At 41.6% G+C, this 22,082-nt stretch overlaps 1 protein-coding gene across 1 annotated transcript in view; it reads right to left on the bottom strand.

The window, feature by feature from the left end:
- PCDH19 (protocadherin 19) overlaps window positions 1-21,968 on the bottom strand; it is a 162,152-nt gene extending 140,184 nt beyond the window's left edge. The window contains exons 1-2 of the mRNA XM_080652159.1: window positions 18,159-21,968; window positions 14,142-14,469 (exon numbers count right to left, since the gene is read on the bottom strand). Of these exons, the coding sequence (XP_080508285.1) occupies window positions 14,142-14,469; window positions 18,159-20,305 (2,475 nt within the window). The 5' untranslated portion in view covers window positions 20,306-21,968. The remainder of the gene's footprint in view (window positions 1-14,141; window positions 14,470-18,158) is intronic.
- Between the last annotated feature and the right edge of the window lie 114 nt (window positions 21,969-22,082).

Raw genomic sequence — 22,082 nt, forward strand, 5'->3', positions numbered from 1 at the left:
ACACAAATAAAGCAACAGATATTTATTTTTATCAAATATGCCATATAATAACATATAATTCAAATTGAAACTCATCTAGTTAAATGATTTCACACATAATAAATACAGTCCTACTGAAGGCCACAGTCTCCATTTATCCAAGGGACAGACTATAGAATTAGGCTGCAGATGTTTTCTGTAGCACACGAACACTTCATCTACAATCAGGTGACATTGTACAGACAACATTCTCATCTATTAGCTATGGGGTGGGAGTGAAGCATCTGTTTGTTTTTTAATTAGAATTTTCTTTACAATATCTAAATAGTTCTGATATCTACACAGAACCACTGAATAAACATTTTGCATTTAAGTACAGTACTTAGTATGTGAGAGGTTTATACAGCATTATACAGCCATCAATTAAAGTGTCCCAAAGGATGCTGGTTTTTGTACTTAGGCTGTTCAAAGTTAAACTACTAGATGGGGAGGCAATCAAATAAACGTGCCTTTCTTAATAAGGATTGAAAGCAGTCCATTTTGTTTGGGGGGAGGGGGACAGTGCTTTTATTCAAGGCTGAATTTGAAATGTTGAGCACAATGATTGCCAACTCATTCACGACCTCTTTTTGTTGTTGCTCCAAATTGTTGGAGATATTATATACCTCAGAGCCAAAAGGTTCAAACATGAAATCAAATATTAAGGAATGTTAAAAAGGTCCTTCTTCAAATTGGCTATTTGGGCCTAAAAAGGGCACTGAAAAAATATATTTTGCCAAATTGGCCTTTAGAGAAAGCCTTTATCATTTTTATAATATTAAAAATCTGTATAGATTAGAGTCAAATGTTGCTATTTTAAAATTTCTCATTCTAAAAATAAAATCTGTGGACCAGATGTCTAAAACTAGTGAGACAAATCTACTTTTACAAGGGTATACATATGGGGAAGAGGAGTGAAGAAGGAAAAATATGTTTCATAGCATTATTTAAAACATTTAAAAGGTAAACTGTAAAGAAAAGGATTATTTTTAAATGCAGATCTTCATACCTGTTATCATCTGAGTGAGAGCACCAAAAAAGGAAAATAAGAAGAAAAATTTAGAAGGTATGATCTGATTGAAAAATGAAAATAAATAATAATTTATAATACTGCCTATGACACATATTTGGCCATTAATATGAACTATATAGTATAAAAGTTAACTTCTTTAATTATTTTTCTTATCTCAAAAATAATACATGTTTAATGTAGAAAATTTGGTAAATTAGAAAGTATATTAAAAAGTAAAAATCACCTGATTTTCTGAGACCTGAGATAATTATTAATGCTTAGGTAGTTTTCCTTCCAGTGTTTTTGTCTATGCATATATATTTTTAAACAATTGGAATCAATCTACACATGCCATTTTGTATACTGAATTTTTCAATTAATGTATGCTATACCATGAGTGTATACCATTAAATATTCCTCAAAATATTATTTTAATGGCTTCATGGTAGCCTAGCAATATATGCAACATAAAAAATGTCATTCACATATCAATTATATTTAGGATATTTCCAATATTTTATTCCTATAAATTATGCTGAGATTATCACCCTTGGACATGAATTTCTAAGTGATCTAAAATTATTTCCTTAGGATAACTTCCAGAGGAAGAAATGCTAGATATTTTAGGGTTTTAATGTATATTTACAAATTACCCCCCAAGAAATATTATATCAATTTCAATTCTATCAATTATGCTCCATGTAACAAAGTACTAGTATAATAATCACACCCTTATCAATGCTTAGTATATTTTCTAAAACTTTCCTAATTTGATAAGTTAAAAAATGACAACTTGCATATAAAATTGTCTGTGGTTTCCCTGAGGTAATGGATTGGTGAGGAGAGAGTTGTGGAGACTTCTATTTTATACACTCCTGTATTGCTTGAATTTTTAATAAGAATATATAGTGTTTGTAATTAAAAGTTAATGTCATTCCACTGCTATTATTCAATTACTAAGGTTATAATACTTTCATATATACTGGTCATTTGTAAAGCTTCTTTATGAATTATCTATTAGTGACTATTGCATTATTTTTATATTGTGGTTATTTGTCTTATTTATTGAATTGTAAGAACTCTTTCTATATTAAGGGTGTTGCTTAAATGTCCCTTTACCCAAGATGTCTTTCCTGACCTTCCTAGAGAATCCTCATTCCTAGGAGAACATATATCCTTACCCACCTAACATATTTTATATTTATTCGCTTGTTTGCGCCCATAAAAATATATACTTAATGGATCAGGAACTTTGTTTTGTTCACTGTTGTAGCCCCAGCACCTTAAATACTGACTAGCACATAGTAATAAGCACCCTATAATTATATGTAAAATTAATAAGTATAGGTTCTTTGTCTGCTATCATTGATTTTTTTACTTAGCTTATGATATTTTTGGACATACAGACTTTTTAAAGTTTGACATAGTCAAAGCTGCTGGTATTTTTCTTTGCACTCATTTCTGTTTCTTTTATACTTCTAAAGTTTTATTCAATTTCAAGATTAGATGAATTTTATGTTTTCTTTTAATAATTTTATTATTTGAGTTTTCATCTTAAAGTTTTAGCTCTTAATCCATGTTGAATTTATATTCTCATATAATGGGGGAAAAACATACTTTTTTCCAATTGTTAATCAATTAAATGGCATCACTTAGTGAATAATCATTACTTTATTACTTTAGCCATTTATTTTGTTTTCATTTTTTTAATATGTTGTTATTGATTTCAGAGAGAGGAAGCGAGAGGGAGAGAGAGATAGAAACATCAATGATGAGAGAGAATCATCGATAGGCTGCCTCCTGCATGACTCCTACTGGGGATCAAGCCCGCAACCCAGGCATGTGCTCAACCATGGAGCCACACCAGCAGGGCTGATTTTGTTTTTTAAAATATGTTTAACCTCTAGTCTCTTCAGTGACAATATAAGCTACGGGGATAGGTACTGCTTATACTTTCTCTATATTCCTCAGACCTGAGTAAGAGTTGGTCAATAAATAATTATCTACAAATATTTAGTGGATAGGTGAATGGATGAATATTTTCAAGCCAACATATTTTTCCTTGAAAAGAGACCCACTACTAAACAATAAGTCCATTCACTAAAGTCTAGAGGCAAAACATCATAGAGAACTAGGCTCTACCTAGAATAAATTAGTACCCTTTAAGTGCACAGAACCATGACCACTGTAGAAACTCATCAGTAACAAAACATAATTGATAACTCCTGACACTATATAAAAATAATTACACTGAATTAGCCCTACCTTTAAGGAGTCCCTGAAAAATATTCTTTATGGGTATTAAAAGTAAAACAGAACTTCCCAAGGGCTCCCCAACTGACCTTCCTTCCCCTGAAAGAACAGTTTACTTCCTGAAAGAAATAGATTGCTTTGTTATAGACAGTGCCCCAAATCCTACTAAATGCAATCTGTCAACCTCCAACATGCATTAAGTTTAATAATCCTGGAATCAAATCTACGTTAAAAGAAAATCTTCCTCATTTTGGCTCTCAAGCAAAACCCCAAGTGCCATATATATATATATATATATATATATATATATATATATATATATATATATATATATTCTGTAGGGCTCACTTAGACTCCTATGGCTTGAAATTAAAAATAACATGCACACAAAAACACATTTTTATTCAATTCTGACTTTTTGCTGATTATCTATAGCAAACAGCAAAATGAGAAAGGCCATTGTAAACTGCCTCTCATGCCAACAAATGCTACAAAGAGGATGATAATCAGTGAAACATATCGTTAAGCACAAATAGTAGCTAAAATATTTATCTCGGTTGCAAGGTATTAAAATGAGAAAACTTTCAAAATGGAAGCTTCAAGCAACTGCATTAGAAGTTGCATAATTTGGTTAGACTGACCTTAGAATAGAATAAAAAGCTGCTTATTTCCATAATGTATGGCATTCAACAGTATGAAAGGTTAGATAATTTATCATGATATACAAAATAGTTCTCAAGAATATCTAACTTAAAAAGATGGCAGTCACTTCCAGCTCTGTGAATTTTGAGGTCATGTGATAATCAATACAATTTATATTTAAGTGAATTTGTGTTCTTCTGAAAGATCTGGTTTGCCAGACAAGGGGAGTGTATCTCCTACTCATCTCTAGAACAAGCACAGACTAACTGAGGCAAGGTTAGTATAATCATTGCTGCCTTTATAATAAAACTCACATTAGACATGGAGACCTATTTGAATGGGGAGGCTACTGAATTTTGATGTACATACTCACAACTCACATTAGACACAGAATATGTCACTCTCATTTAAAAGTTAAAGGGCTATTGTGTCACCTATTTTAACTAAGTTCCTTACCCTTAATACCTACAGAGCAGACACTGTCATTACAAGGAGTCAAACCTTAATGCTGTATAAAGACCCTCAAACCAATGCTGCAAAATTCACAGAATTACACTCAGAGTTGCAAGAGAACTTGGAGATCTCCTGACCAAATCTCCTCAAATAAATTTTGCAGAATTAGTACAGTACAGTTTAGCATCCGTTTAGATTTGTTTTTAGAATCCTTGATGTCCTAAAGTCTGATTTCCTTAATAATAATAGCTTTCAATAAACTAAATCTCCTTTTTTATGAGGTTTCTAATTCTTTTTTTTTTTTTTTTGCTAGTGACCTCTTCCCTTATTCCAAAATTATAGACTTCTAGATTGTTATCTTTGGGGATACAGTGACTCGGGGTCACTCACACAGAGATAACTGTTCTGATGGAGCTTGTTAGAGTCAAAGAGTGAGCAGAGCAAGATATTGCAAGAGTCACACGTATTTTTTTATCCCATGAGCCACCAAATCTGACACCATTCACAGCCACAGACCTTTGCAGTTCCAGTTTTTCTCCACCTTCCATGATCTCTTCTTGAGGTGCCAGATGATCAGATGTGCAAAGACCAAGCCCCCTGATGCCATTTCAGTAATTCCCAGTGTCATAGTATTTATGGTTTACCAGTTTTATAAGATTTTGCTCTTTGAGGCCACTACACAATGTATAATAGTAGTTTATGCAAAGGCAGTTTAGTTTTCTTTCCACTGCAGGTATTACCTTATTGTATTTCTTACTGCAACAAAGCACACACCTTTTTCCATTTCTAAAGAATTACCAGTAGAGGCAAAAATTAGAGTGACCTAGAGGTGTAAGGGGACACACATCTCATTAACAAGCTCACAAGCCACACAGAAAATTGGTGTTTTATATGTACCATTTGAGATTTGTTTCTAAAGAGCCACAACTATCATAAATTGTTTAGCAATTAAAAAATCAAGCAAAACCCCACTATGCAAAAGCCATTATTTAATACTAATGCCATCATATTCTCTCCCCTATGCTCTTAGGAACAAACATTGCCATTAGTGCACTCCATCACTCAAAAGTCCATACTTGAGAAAATGGAAATGAACTAATTAAAGAAATGACCAGTACAGCAAGATGATAGTCAATGCCAGTTTTCTGAGTGCAGCACAGAGAAGGAAATCAGTCTTCCATTACCTATATCCAGATGCCTCTGCTTGTCCTTGCATTTCCAGAGCCCTGTCTCCCTCAAACATGTCAAGTTTCACATATGAATACTAGATTACAGACATCTTTCATTGTAAAAAACAAAAAAACAAAAAGAGTTGCTTAAAGATTAAACCCATCACTCTAAATGCAATTTAATCTAATCTCCCTACTCATGCACCTCACTTAGAAAATATATGGTTTATAGCAAAGTACCTGTACACATAGGCAACCCAAACCAGATTTCCTCAAGCCAAGTGAATTAAAGAGGAAGAGAAAGGCTTGAAATAAAATTATGCCCAAAAGAGACAAAAGAGAAACTAAGCCTCAGGAAAAAAAAATATGTCCAATAAATTAAAATTCCCTATAAGTTTTTCTGGAGCTGAAATTTATGAACAAAAATAATTATTTGGCTGCCCGCTACTCAACTAAAAATAGTCCCCATGAGATCTGTCCCTGCACTTTATCAAATTGGGGTGCCTTAGCCTCACATTTAGGGAGATCACTCCCTGTTGTGAATAGGCTTATAAGTTTTTCCTTATGGAGACAACCAGCTGGGTATCAAAGTTGGGGAGTAGGGTTCTTAAGACATAAGCTCACAGACTGTGTACCATAAGTCCAGCCCCTAAAGGCTCCATCACCACAGAGGCAGAATAAGTGGGTGAGAGACACAAATAATGTCTTCTCTCTCTCTCTCTCTCTCTCTCTCACACACACACACACACACACACACACACACACACACACACACACCTAAAGGGAGAATCTTCCCCTTAGATTGACTTTATCTTCCTGCCAACTTACACAGGGAATTCATTTTATTCAGAAGAGCAAACTACACACTTTGAGAAGAGGTGTCCTTCATGCTCTGGAAATCAGATTTAGGAATGAAAATAATCCAGGAAGCAGAGACTGCCACGGCCAATGCTGGTGGTAGTGAGTGAGAGCATCTTGTCACAGAACAGTGGACAGATGGGCCCCTGTGGGAGAAGCTGAAAACTGGCCACCCTGGCATTCAGAGACTTAATGGAGCATCCGAAGACTATGCACATCAAGGCAAGTGCTTAAGCATCCCACACGAAGAAACCCTGGTGCTAGTCCATGAACACATCTCAAGGAGAATGCAAGCCTCACACTAAGCTCCTTGTCTACTTCAATTTCAAATGGTCTGCTCAAAACTAAAGACAACTGCTCCTAACACCCGTATGTCTGTCAATCTGTCAAACTCTCACTCTGATTTTTTTTTTATTTCTGAAAAATAATGTTCTTCCTCCCCAAATGCTGAATTTAAAGGAAGTCTTTAAAAGAGCTCTTTCATTTTCCAAAGTAATTCCCAGGATCTACTCAATTCAAGAAGCCCTTATTGATTTGGGAGCTTTAAAGTAGGAGCTATCTCTTTCAGAAGCAAGTGAAACAGGCTAAGACAAAAAGCACCCAAAACATTCCTGTAGTGGTTCTGTTCTTCCAGCCACAGACATACAAAATGTGAAGAGATAGGAATAAGATGGGAGTAGGGTAGCTGTAACCTTCTATTTAATTTTTTAAAATTTGGAACAAATATGAAATGTCTTACATTTGGGAGATATGTATCTGTTTTCTCTGAACTCCATGTATTTTAAATATTACATAATTAAATGTTTTTCTAATTAAGTGAAATTCAAAAAGAAAAGCTAAACAGTGAAAATCCCAGGGAATAGTGAATTAGCCCACCTTCCAAAGGTTTTGTAAATCTTGCCAAGTGAGAAATCTCACTTTAAGCAAACAAGGTATGTGAAAATCCAGACTTACTTGTAATGGAAATTAGTCAGGAGTTGATTATCCCCATTACACAAGGGCTCTTTCTTTTGCAAAATAATCCACCACAGGATTCCTATAAATATGGATCGCCACCAATATGGTTAACATGGGGGGGTTTAATTTATAAAACAAACACTTGATTGCTGCACAGCTTTTCAGGAACACACTGCGATTCAAAGGTCTTCCTGTGGAACACAATTTCTGTTATGTGACAGAAAACACTTTAAAGTTTCACCGGAGGAACGTCTGTCAAGCAAAATGAAGTCCAGTTGTGTGCCTGGATGAGTCATTTGCCTTTTCTGTAATTCCATTTTCATGCTTATAAAGTGGAAATACTGGTCCATCCTGATACCTTTTCCAGGAATGCTATGGAGCGGTGTGGTCCTAGCCAATATTTTTAAGCAAAATGCTGAATACTAGCAAATGAGGTTTCCGAGTGGGAGCCCAAGTTCCTGGACCTGGCAGAGCTGTTCTGCACATAGCTTCAGTACTTTTCTCACCATTCTGTGGGGGAACCTAGGGAGGCACTTGCAGCCTGGCTACACCCACTGGAAACAGAGTGACCCTCATCATGCAGCCCACACAAAAACTACTGTAACTACACAACAGCCAAAAAGGAAATGTAACTTGAAGAGCATTTCCCTCTACAAACAACTGATCCTCTGGGACTTTCACTTCAAGCCTCTCCATTGTTCGAAGTAAATGAGGCTCACATTAAAGGCCAGCCAGTCACACAGCAAGAAATCAAGCTCCTCTCAGTGGGGGAAAATGGCCGCTCCAGAGCCAGCCTCCCGCCTCTCACACACAGGTCCCTTGTACAAATGACTTCATTTACCCACATCTGAGAAACTTGATCCTGCCAAGCTTGGCCTTCCCTAAGCCTGGAAACTGAGATACACATGCAGAGGGTTCAACATCTGAAACTCCAGGAAGACGCCTCAGATCCACTGCAGTGCCATAATTGAAAGATTCCAGCTTTGCCAAGGGTGACTTCATACTTTTTAGTCCCCTAATTCCTAACAAGTGATACCCCAACCCCGCTTCAGCCTCTGGGCACAGTATACTAAAGTCACAGCAAAGACTAAGGCAGGGTTAGGGAGGCAAAAGTCTACGGGTCCTCTCACATTATAAGTCTGACTGACAATCAGAGAAAAACCAGGTGCAGCCCCAGGGACACAAAACAAGTGGTCCTCTGATAAGAGGAATTCCAAAGCCTCAGAGCCCTCTATGAAAAATGTCCTACCTCCAGTCCCCTAGGGAGAGAAATCTCAGGATCATTAGCAAGACTCTGTCTGAGCTCAACTTTGGTGAAGGCGTATGGGGAGAGAGATGATCTCTAAGGTAACCAGTTAATTGCCAATAAGGAATGGTAATAATAAATTAGCAAATAACTAATTGAGTTCTGTGGCAGTTGCATGGAGACGACAGAAGAACGATTTATTCTAGAACACATCTTGCAAGCGGATCCCCACTGGGAAACACACTACCTGGGTTAGATTTCAAACTGGCTAATAAGGTACAATATAGGTAATGGGTAACCCTAGAATGTCTTAGTAGAAGTAGAGCTATCGATTTTTAAAATTAAATTTATTAGAGTAACACCTATTAGTAACATTATATAAATTTCAGGTGTACAACTTTATAATACAACATCTCTATACTCCATTGTGTGCTCACCACCCAAAGTGTAAACGAAAATTGGACTAAGCAGTCTTGAAAAGATGTTTTCCATTGCTTCTTTCTGCAGCCTGGAGCTTACTTTTGACCCTTAGGGATAAAACTTAGATGGTTCCAAAACCCTGTCATAACAAAGAAAGTAAAGTGAAAAACACTCACTAAAGTGTTTGTTGGTTTTAATTGGAAGTAGTGCTTTGTTCTATTTTCTTGCTATCCAAGCCAGCCTCAACATACTCATTCATTTTCTAGTGATTTCTGAATCTGTTATCTGACAGGTTTGTGGCTGCTTTTCTAGTTTCTTAACCTAAAGTTTCACTCAAATCACTGCAAATCCCTAACTTTAAAACTCTGTTTTAGGGACCAAAGCATACTGAGCTATATTTTTCTTCTTACTTTCTTCAAAGCCTAATTGATGCTTTAGTTTCATTACTTGCACTAAGATAACATGCATTGAGACTTTCGGTAGGATAATTGGAAGCATTCAATTCAGTCTGTCACATACATCCTTGTGCTGCAAACTCTCCCACTGCTACTACACTGCTATTTATGAAACTGTTTGGTGAGTGACCATAGCAGAGCATGCATACACCCTTAGAAAGTCTCATATCAAAGATGCTGCTGTTTGCTAGCAAAAGGTAAAAAAACAGAAAGAGAGAACTCAAGATTCAGTTTGAAATCAAAATTTAAGTCCCTATACACCTATGATTAAAATTCTGGAATCTCTTGTCCGCTATCATTCTCTTAGTGCTGTCAATTTAGGAATATTTAACATTAGAAAACTAAAATTTTAAATGCCTCATCAAAGAGACTGGGTGTTTGGGTCGTTTCACCCCTTCTGAAGGCAGGAAAAGGTCCCACCCAGTCTCCATTACCAGTGGAAGAAATATTTTTTTTTCCTCCAGCAATGACCACAGACTGGGTGACAAAAAAGGAAATGCAGGAATACTGATGTACAAAGAAGTTACACTTTCCAGCATCTAGAGGGGCCCAGTAGACACGCTTCCATTCCATGAGATTGAAATACAAGTCTTTTGCCATACTAAGAAGCCTCTAAAAATTTTGAATGTTTTTTAGAAAAATCTTAGCAAATTGACAAACCTACTTTCTTCTCCATTCTTTTTTTAAACCTCCTTTTCCCTCTCTTCACCCTCCACACCATACACACTCACCCCTACACACACACACACACACACACACACACACACACACACACACACATTAAATTACACATATACTTAATCTATGGACCAAATAAGCCAGAATGCCAATGAATGTAAAATATTTAAGAGATACCTGAACATCACTAATTCTACAAAACTTCTGTCAACAGCAAAGACATCGTCCACTTTTCCTCCTCAAATTTGTGTACAAAACCACAAAATCCATATAACTTATTTCCTCACCATCATCAGGGGACTGGTAAATAATGATATACTAATACAATCTGGGCAATATTATCTCTGTAATACTAAAGGTTAACCTTCAGTTTTCCAGATTAATGCTCCATTCCTTTTACCTTACCTACTTAATGTCATTTAAAGTCACATTGTTGATTTCTAAGCCAACAATGCTCAGATGTGTCCACATTTGCACACTAATACAAAAGATAAGCCTAAATCAGCACCAAACTTTGATAGCTCAAGAGTAAATCCACATATAAATTATGGCAGGTCTAGCATGGAAGGAGAAGAACGGGAATACTAAGGAGCTTACAAAGTAGTAACACTTGTATTGCTTGCAGCAAAATATAGTGGCTGTTCTTAGCTCCCCACCTAGACTAAGAACTTGTTAAGGGAAGCATCTACATCTTATATTTATTTGGGATCCTCATGGTACCTGCCACACAACTGAGCACACCGTAGATACTCAAACAACGCTGATCAATTTGCTCTAATACCAAGGTTATAAACTTCAAAGTGTGATGGAGTCCTGTGAGGGAAGTTCTGACTCCTCTAAAATGGCATTGCTAGTAAGCCCTAAAACTGTACTGCAGCTAATGAAGGGAACAGAATGGGTTTATCACAAGGTATATCCACAGAGGAACCTAATGTATACTGATCTTTGGTCCCAATATGGTGAGTAAGAATGTAATATATGGTCAGGAAAGAGATGTTATCCTGAATTGAAATGATTTGTTTATTTGTCTGTCTCTAGGTAAGCTCCCTGGAGTCAAAGATCAAGTGTTTTATTTTTATATCCTAGGCAAGTAGTACAGTGCCTGGCACATTACTATATAAGTATGCAATAAATGCTACTAGCTTGAATTAATAAAAAGAATGTTTTAATGAAAAAATATGTGTCATAAGATCTAATAGAGACTTCCATAGAATCTTATACTTATCACATTGTAGTACTTATCACTCTGTGCTATAATTGCTTAATAAGTGTTTGTTTCTTAAATTAATTCATTAATTAATGAAGAAAATATAAAGAAAATGTAGGAAATACATCAGTGTATTACTATCCTAGGAAAGGCGAATATCCCATTTTAACCAATAGTAGCATTTATCACTCCATGCAAATCATCTATTTGTTTGCTTGCCTCCCCCATTTGAATGTGCATTCCTTGATATCAGAGACCATCTTTTTTATTTCTTGAACACTAGACCCTAGAGCAGACCCTTACAAAGAGTACACACTCAAAAAAATATTAGTTGGATGTATAAATCAAACATTCCTACTCTTCTATAGAGTTCACTGTACCTCAAGTACTCTACCTAATCCACACTGAGGGGCCTCTAGTATGAGAAGAAAAAGAGAAGCGTCATTTTCGTTATGTGGGACTTTGTGACATATGCAGGTTAAATGTTAGAAATATACACTTAACCCCACTGTGTCTAGTACACACTGTCTTTGCCCTGACTAGCCCTAGACTCTAGATCTGTGTGATTTTGTTAAATAAGGAGAACATCTGGCTTTGTAGTCAGGGTTAGGATCATAATTCAGATTTTCAATGGCTTTTCAAAATAATTGGAGCAATACTTTGTTTAATCCTGCCATAGGATAATTTCAGAAAGAACACCAAGATTTTAGGTAAACCATGCAGACATTGTCATATGTCTCCTGCCCCTTCCGAGTATCTCATAGACATCTAGGCTCACATTTCTCTAGAACCTTGAATTGATTGCATAAGTAATCACCAAGTCCTCAGGATTTGATCCTTTTGTACATCTCCATAAGCAATAACAGTCAGCACTTGAACCCACAACCTTTTACCTCTATTGCTTATATATCCAATATCAATACTCTAACCACACCACTTTGTAGGTATTACCTATATAGAACCAGCCTAAATTCCTCTTTGGTTACAAGTGCCTAGGGAGTCACACTTAGTTGTACAGACTATTGCAACAGTGATTCTCCAATTATTGTCCTATTCAAAAGACACCTATGTGTCAGACCCTTTACATTGTGCAATATCCTATTTTCCTTGGGCCAAACTTGTGTGGTAGATGTGCCCATTTTGTAGATGAGGAAACAGAGATTCAGAGGGATTCTATAGCAAGAGGTGTCCCCCAGATTCAAAATCATGGTCTATCTTATTCCACTCAAAACATCATCTCTCCCTCTCTATTGCTGAACTCTTGGTGGTCCACAAGTAGTCCTCCAAAATGTCGATGGTCAAGTCCCTAGTACTATTCACTGACATTCACAATTGTAAATGAGCCTACCTAGCATTTTCAATAAATCCTTATTTATAGATTTATAGATTGAAAGTATTGGCGAATATCATCAGATTCTTATTAAAGGCAGTTATTTAGTCCCATTAATTCTGAGAAGAATTATTTTTCAGGAACTAGGAGAAGCAATTCGTGCAAGTAGTCCTAAAACACTTTGCATTTTGAAATTGATACAAATACTATGAGGCCATTTTATATGCATCATAACCTACGTATGTCAGGCTGAATTATTTCTGAGGCAGGAAGGTGTCACTGAAAGAGCATTCACCAGAGCTATAGAGCTCTGTGATCTAGTCCTCTCTCTCTCTCTCTCTCTCTCTCTCTCTCTCTCTCTCTCTCTCTCTCTCTCTCTCTCTCTCTCCTGCTCTGTGAGTCTGAACAAATTCCATAACATCACTGGATCTCCATTTCATCATCTACTGAAGGGCAATGTATCAAGATACCTAACTGAAAGAATTAAAGGAGACAGTGGTTGAGAAGGTGATTCATTAAATGTGGAAGTACTCTCCAAGTATGCAGTATTCCAAGTATGCAGTATGGTCTTGCATTAGTGGTCTGGAAGAGGGCATATGCCTCCCAGTGCATCAAATTTTCAACCAAAGAGGGACTTAAGCAATTCATGGAAAAATAAAATCAACTTTAGAACTGTATTTATAGTTTTTACCCAGCCACACACCCACCATCATCCACATTTTCAGCCTACTACCCTGAGATATTTCCATAGATGGCAAACATTGGACCATATAGTGTTTTTTAAAGAATGCTTCCATTTTAAAACATTCATTCTCAGTAAAGATAAACAGCTAATTCAAATGCATAGTTAATTCCTGAAATTTTCATTATTAGTGACAGTTTTAAGCTCCTCATTTGTCAAACATCATCATAAGACATACCAACAAATGACAAAGTGACTTTTTAATTTAATTTTTTTGCCTGCCTTCTTTTTACCAGCCCATCCATATTTTTGGCAAAGCAAGCATATGACCAAAGAAAAAGAAAAACGGGGCTTTAGGATGCTGAATCACTCTCACCCTGGGAAATTGGGCTCTGAGCATTCCAGTGTTAATCCATCTTTAACACTACTTGTTGACTCTTTCTCTGCCACTTTAACTAGCTGGCAAGCATGCCCTATTCGAAACATGTGGAGCAAACTCATATTATGCCAGAATACCATACAGGGATTTCAAAGGTGCAGCCCTCTTGAGCTCCCACTCCCAAAACCCACCCCTACAAAAGCCCAATATGTTGAGTTACCCTTTGCCCCAAGAAGCACTGGTAGCAGACCTACCTTGATTATGGAAATGGGCTTAGAACAGAAAGGTAATACCTTTCTATTCCTGCCAGAGGAGGTGCCAGTGTAGGGGCCTATGGGAAAAGCTTTGGGTAAACCTCACAGTGCCATTTAGATGCACTCACCTCAGGCAGAGGCACACCATTGATGATCAAGTCTGGCTGCTGGGGGCCCTGGCTGTTGAAAGAGTGATGATAGATGTGGTTGGCACTGGTATTGCGGGTATTCTGGTTCTCCACATTCAGGAAAGTGCTCTCAGAGCGGCGGCAGCCCAGGGGCAGTGTCTGCTGGTGGTAGTCGAAATAGTTGAGGGACGAGGTCAGGGAGGAGCAACTGACAACGTTCATCTTGTCTGTCTCCTCCACATCCCGGGGTACCAGGCGAATGTCATTCTTACTGATTTTCTTCTTCTTGCTTGATTTCTTTTGATGCCCATAGGAGTACTCAGCGATTCTATGTGACAGAAAAGGCAGGATGTATCGCTAACGCCCTCCCAAACCATGCATTGATTAATAAACATTAAGCACCCCAGAAGTTGCACCCCATCTCTGCTCCAGCTTCTTATTTGGGTGCATTACATCATCGGGTTTCTCCCTGTGCTCTTTACATTGGAAAACAAGCTGAGGGCCATAAAGTTTTCTTATTAAACATAATAACTGCTCACTCCCCCTCCCCCCCCCAAAAAAACGTTTCTGTACTTTGGATTTGGAATTTTTTCATTGAGAGTGGCCATTTATCACTCATGGGGGGATGGGAAAGTTGAACCTATGGGAGCAAAAGCATGAAAATGCTCAAATCTGGAGCTTCCCTGGAAGCCAAAGTAACTCCTGGGTGAAAGAAGAAGCAAGTCTTAATTAAACTGAGGAAGAGGTAGAAGGAAATAAAAAATAACCCTCTTTCCATTTCCTCCAGACATTTTCCATGTGGCCAAGACCCTCAATCAGGTTCCTCTATGATTGACCTGATGAGTTTAGGACTGGGGTAGGAGAATAGACCCTGTGTTAACACATTCTTGGCTCCTCTCTTCCACACCCTCCTTCCCTCTGCCATAGCCCTGCTCCCTTCCACTCCCCTCCCCACCCCTCCTGGAGAAATCTGATAGCCAAACCCATTTGAATGAGGGGAAATGCCTCTTTACCTCTTTCCCCTTAGGCTCACTTTCTCCTCAGCCTTTTTGTCTTGCTCCACGCTAATGGGAGAAACCGAGATGCAATGCTGACACTTGCTGTTTTGTCCTTTTATAAAACAGCCCAGGAGACAAGTGATGGTTAAACAATTACTGCAAAGGAATTTAAAGGTTAGTGCATTCAGCATCCTTCTCCATTCAGGTGTACCTACAAGCAGCTGTGCTGCAACTGGAACATAAAGAGCTCAATTTAATTAACACTGACACAGACCCACCAGCAACGTGCACCAAAGACACCAAGCATTAAGACTTTTCAAAAGAAATACATTAAAATGTAGCAAAATGATCAAAGTCACTTATTATTTTGCACACAATGATTCAGCTTATTGTTGGAAATTCAATTTCTGGGCAATAATCAGCAAAATAATAGGGTTAATAAATAATACAGGTAGATCTTTACAAGGGAAAGACGGTGTCTGTATTTTCACTGGACAAAGCTAATTGTCTGAATACAAAAAGAGAACCCAATTCAAGTAGCAATTGCAGATCATCTCACAAGTCTCATAAACGAGTGCATTTGAGGAGGAGGCTCTGCAGATGCTGAGAACAAGAAACCTCTGCCTAGTACATGGAAAGACAAGCTCTTCAACTTTTGTTTTCTAAAAAGTCTGAGCACACAGGGAGATTACATATCTCCAGAGGCAAATTCTTGTTCTGTCCCTGTGATCTTCAAGAGTTGAGCAGTTGTGTTCCCCTCACCCTTTGGCTCAGTGTTCAGGCTGGCTTGCAGCGATAGCAAGCTGATGCTACTGGGGTTTGGGAGCAGATAAAATCCCCAAGACCCCAGGATGAGGGTTGATTTTCTTTTCTAATCTGCTTACAGAATCAATAGTAAGTTCTAATCATTTTGTTTACCCATGATGGGTAAGTTTGGCAATGCCCTGTCCAATTATTCAGCTGAGGCATTCATTGGGCAGTCTTGTCTGTATTGACCAATTATTTAATTAAACTGTACTTCATTAATCCCAAACCATCACAGGGAACAGAGCTCTTTACAAAATTCACATGTGGGTGAAGTTGGAGAGCACTGAGACTTTTTTTTTTTTTCAATTCAAATGCTCTCCTCCCTGTTTAATGATTTTCCTGGCAACCTCTAGGAAAGAACTCTCACTTCTAGCCATACATTACCAAGAGGTGGCAAAGCCTTCAATATCTTTATCACAAACTGATTTCTTTTTCATCAAGGAAAGGGTCTTATGCATTTACTTTATGCTCAGGAAATGACTTAAAAAGAGCCCCTTCTATCATTATTTCTATATAAATAACATTTTATAGACCCTGCATTTTTCTCCTATAAAAATCACCACTGGCCCTTGCAGGTTTCAAAGGTAGAAGAGCAATATTAATTTCCATGTCTCCCATCTGAAATGACAGAGCTGAAGAAAAGAAAAGTCACGGTCATTTCAGTAGTAACAGGATTAAAGCATTTATGAGGCATTGCAGCTGCTCTTTTGTGGCACCTGATTGATATTCATGTGTGGTTAGCATTTGTCTACTAACTTGTGTAACGCAGAGAATAGTAAAAGGGAAACAATAATTGCATGGCTGTTACATATTCAGGGGACTCTAATTCACAGAAGTGTGCATTTCAGATCATGTAAAATACAAATCAGACCTATTTTGACTGATTAACATGCAAGCACAGATGGCACAAAAGACACACTGGGTGTGTAGGTGTGTTGAAAGCGCACATACACCTTGGTTAGAAATAGCAGTATCATTCATTTTCAGAAAACTAAACAAACAATTTTTTCAACCGTTTCGATGAGACACTGCTGGAAAAAATTACATGTATTATCCTAAATTGAATTCTATAAATACTTAGATTTGTTCTATCCAATTGCAAGGAACGGCTTCAGCGAGACCTTCTAATGTGCTTATTACAAAATCTTTTTTTAAAAAAAAAACAGTATGTGTTATTCCAATTTCCACATTTCTCTTTCTCTCTCTCTCTCTCTCTCTCTCTCTCTCTCTCTCTCTCTCTCTCGCTCTCTCTCTCTCCCCCTCCCCCCTCTCTTACACACACACACACACACACACACACACACACACACACCCTGATCACACTTCAAAGGAGGCTGAAACATAATAGTCCATAGTGACATCCACTGGTAGGAGGCAGATCTTAATACAACAACCAGTCCACATTAGAGGAAAGCACCATCAACTCCAGAAGTTTGCTATTTTTTACAAAAACATCTGGATGCAAAGTCCTGTCCCTCATTGGAATGTTTGGTCTGTACCCCACCAACCAACCAGATATTTGAAAACATACACATGACTACTAGACTTTCACTTTACATAACCAGATGTTTGGGGACTGGATACAAAACAAGCCAAGAAAACACTAAAAAACATTAATCACTTGCTTCCCCACCCATTCCTGTTCTCTCTTCTCCCCAACTCTCCATTTCATAACTCACATTTCCACTCACAGGCTTTCTTAACACTTTATTTCTACAAAGTGACAGGGCAGCTATCAGCACTCCCCCTCCTTTCAGTACCTGTCCTCAAAACACTGTGCCCCTGAAATAAAGTTATAGTACTTGGTGGTTCTGCTGAAAATCTCTCTCTCTCTCTCTCTCTCTCTCTCTCTCTCTCTCTCTCTCTCTCTCTCTCTCTCTTTCTCTCTCTCTCTCCTCCCCAACCCCGTTTTTTTCTGCCACAACTTCATGGAGACAGCTGTACAAATTTTAAAATGATAATTTATATGCTGCTCATCGTCATTATATGACAGAATCCATTGAACAGTATATGATTATCTTCCAGCAAATTGTCAGATCAAAAGAATTGATCAAGGTGGACTGCCACAACCCCCCCCCCTCCAAAAAGAAGAGCTGTGGGTACCACGCATGCATTTAAGTAGGAAACAAAAGCACTGGGATTTTCACAAAGCAACACGGATACACCTTTTTCACCCAAGACAAAAAAGGAAAGAAAGAAAAGTTGGCTTTACCTGCAGTTGTAGGTCCGGATCTCTTTGTTGTCTCGCTTGCACTTGATCGCCACGAAGATCATAGTGACAAAGAGGATGCCGGCAATGGAGCCCAGGGCAATAATGAAAATCAGGGACAAGTTCACTGAGCCCATTGACTCTTGGGCATCGAGAGCAGGGGACAGGTAGATTAGGATGAGAGCAGAAGCGGAGAGAGATGTCTTGCCATGGTCGTGGGCCACTACAATAAGTTCATAGGAAGCCTTGGAACTCTCGCTGAAGGTGCGAGTGGTTCTCACTTCACCATTGACCTGGTCTATTTCAAAGAAGCCTCTATCTCCCTCGGTCATGTCATAGGTGACCCGGCCGTTCTCGCCCTCGTCATAGTCCTCTGCTTTGACAACAGTCACCAGATAGCCTATGCCGGAGTTGCGGGGGATGTAGACTTCAGCTGTGCCATTGATCAGTGGCGGGGCTGTGATGACTGGGGTATTGTCATTGACATCTAGGATGATGACCCTAACCGTGGCGTTACTCTGCAGGGAGGGCAAGCCACCGTCCTTGGCCAGCACCTTGAATTCGAATGCCTTGGTCTGCTCGTGGTTGAAGGATCGCAGCGCATAGATGTCACCGGAGTTGGGGTTGATGGAGACATAGGTGAAGACAGGCATGTCCCGCACCTGCGATGGCACTATCTGGTAGGAGACACTACCATTGAGACCTAGGTCGGGGTCTCGGGCAGACACAGAGAGAAGATAGGCGCCAGGCGTGTTGTTCTCCTGCACAATAACCTGGTAATAGGGCTTGGAGAAGTGCGGGTGGTTGTCGTTCTCATCGGTGATTCGCACAGTAAAGGACTTGGCACTCTGCAGCATGGGCACACCGCCGTCGCGCGCCTGGATCGTGAGGTTGTACTGATCATGTTGCTCACGGTCCAGCCGTCCGTCCACCAGGATAGTGGAGAAGCTCTCATACTCTTGTAGCCGAAAGGGCACGTTGCCCAGCAAACGGCACTGCACGCGCCCATTGAGGCCGGAATCTCGATCAGACACTCTCACCAGTGCAATCACATAGCCTGGAGGGGCGCTCTCGCTCACCTCCACCAGCTCGCTGTTAACCGACAGCAGGTTGATGACTGGCGGGTTGTCATTGGTGTCCAGAACGCTGACAGTGACCTTGCAGTGTGCCGGGATAGAGTTGGGCCCCAGGTCCTTGGCCTGCACGTCCAGTTCGTACACATGGCCCTCTTCGTAGTCTAGGGCACCGGTGACCGTGACGAGGCCACTGTGTGGATCAATCTGGAAGAGCTCACGAGTGTGGTCATTGACGTAGCCATAGAAAGAGTAGACCACCTGTCCATTGGTGCCTTCATCTGGGTCGCTGGCATTGAGGCGGATGACGGGAGTGTTTGGAGGTGAGTTTTCTGGCACACTCACTGAATAGGTGGACTCGCCAAACACCGGGTTATTGTCATTGGAGTCGGTCACCTTAATGCTGAGGCCAACAGTGCCCAGGTGCGGCGGGTCACCGCCGTCGAGAGCAGTGATTCGAAAGCTGTAGTGCGACTGTGTCTCACGGTCCAGGCTCTTCTCCACTACGAGTTCAGCAAAGCGCGAGCCATCACCACGCGTCTTGATCTCCAGGCCGAACAGCTCATTAGGTGTGAGCTCGTAGGTCTGCACGCCGAAACTGCCAGAGTCCGGGTCGTAGGCGCTGTCCAGGGGGATGCGAGTACCCGGACTGGCCGCCTCTGAGATCTCCAGCTCGATCTGTGCCGCGGGGAAGCTGGGCGCGTTGTCATTCAGGTCCTTGATCTCCACCTTAATCACGCAGATCTCCATTGAGCTGGACATGACCTCAAGTGAAATAATGCATTTGGGGCTCTGGCGGCACAACAGGTCTCGGTCGATCTTCTGTTTGGTGACCAACAGGCCTGAGCTGGGATTGATGTCCACCAGATGCGGAGCCGAGTTGGACACCACACGGAAGGCAGAGGCCTGTCGTGGGTCCAGCGCGAAGCCCGCCTCGCGGGCATCCTTGGCCACGTTGGCGATCACCGTCCCGGCGCGCTGCTCCTCTTCTACCGAGTACTTTAAGTTAATGAGGGCGGCTGCTTGCGTCCATAGTACGGCCAACAGCAGCAGCACCGGCAGCAGGAGTGACTCCATGGCTGCGCGGGGCTCTGCCTGGCCTCGCCTCTCCACACCCCTCCGAGGACGACGCCGCCGGCGCTCCAGCTTTCCGCTGACTTGGGCCGCCTGTTGCGCGCGCCCCGGGGCCCTGGAGGCCTCGGGAGGAGTCCCACCCAGGGCGGCCCGGCGGCGCGCGGGTGATACCCGCGCAGGCTCCAATGCTGAGGTTTCGGTGGACTCGGCGGGGGCTTGCGGGGGGCCCGGGGGCTCCAGGGGGCCGAGGGAGCACCGCGCGGCCCCGAGCCCCCACCCTCCAGCCCGGCTACTCAGTTTTCCCCCTTCAGAGTTAGCCGGGCTCGACTGGCCGCTACGGAGCAGGGCGGCTGGTCGGACGGCTTCTGAGCGGCCGGGTTGACGCGCAGCTGAGTCTGGACCGCTCTTGGAGCCGAGGCGGGGAAGGCGGTGGGGATGCAGCGTCTCAGGCACTGCCCGGCCCGCCGCAGCGCACCGGCACTGGGACTGGCGAGCTCCTTGTCTGTGCACCTGGCATATGTAAGGACCTCCCCCCAGCGCTCCTGGCTCACCGCGAGAGGTGATCCTCCTGGAACGCGTCTTCCGGGGTCCGGGAGGGGGCCACAGTAGCCTTTTTGAGGCGGGCTGGAAAGAAAGGGGGATCGCAGGTGGGAGTTTGAGATGTGTCAAGAGCCGCAGGCGCCCAGGTATCTGGCTGAATCGGATAGCAGTCCCAGGGTCAGCAAGGGAAGGTAGATGGTAGAGAGGCAGCTGAGACTAGAGCACGCTCCGCGGTGCAGAGGTTGGCGTTGGAAGACTTGGGGGCGCGTCTGTCCAGAATCAGAGGTGGATGCAGAGTTCCCACCACAAAGCAGTTGGACTGCGGGCGTTGCGTCTCAGATATCAAAGTTACTAACACAACCCGAGCTTCCACGTCAAGTTTGTGAAAACCGGGCGTTGGCAATTTGTCCAAGAAAATCAAAGTCCCGGTCTTTCCAATTGCCCGATGGGGGCGGGGAATGGGGAGGAGGAAAGGGGAAGAGACAACAGTACCGGCCAAAAGAGGCGGGGCCGCCGCTGCGGGTTACCGGGGGCTTCTCTTCCTTCCTGAGTCTGGGCTGGGGTGTCGCTCCAAGGGCCGCCGCCGCTGCTGCCGCTGCAGAAGGAAGCCCTCCTAGCTCAGTGGCATGTCTCTGGGGTTCGCCTCAGCATCTGCCAAGGTCGACGGTTTTGTAGCCGCCAAAGTTTACTTCCAGGAGAGTCTTGATTCCATCTTCCCAGAGAGGCGCTGGCCCCTCGGCGCTGGGCTCCCTCCCTCTCTGGCGCTCTTGCACTCGGAAGGTCTGTCTGGCTTTCTCTTCCTTTCTTAGGTGGTGTGTGAATGTGCGAGGAGAGGGAGAGTGAGTGTGTGGTGTGGGGAGTGTGAGTGTGGAGTGTGAGCAAGCAGGGGTGGAGGTTTCGTATCTCAGATGAATCCGCTCAGCTGGAATGCCGCGGAAAGCAATGCGCCACGAGCCCGCGCTGGGCTAGGGACACGGGTGCCACTGCCCCCCGGGCAAGCCGGGCATGGTGTGCAGGAGCTTTGCTGCCGTCTGAGCCCACTAGTCTGTCTTCCCTACGCACCCGCTGCCGCTGCTACTGCTGCTGCTCCTTCCGATGATGCCGCAAACTACTGGCCAGGGAGTCTGGAGAGAGGCTGAGAGAGCCGGAGCTGCCGAGCTGGGCTACGCCAGGCTCTGACCAATCAGCGCACAGCCCAGCGGGCTCCGGAATTGGGGCGGGGCCATGGCGCGGGGGCCAG

Source organism: Plecotus auritus (assembly GCF_963455305.1).
Source record: "Plecotus auritus genome assembly, chromosome: X".
Lineage (NCBI taxonomy): Eukaryota > Metazoa > Chordata > Mammalia > Chiroptera > Vespertilionidae > Plecotus > Plecotus auritus.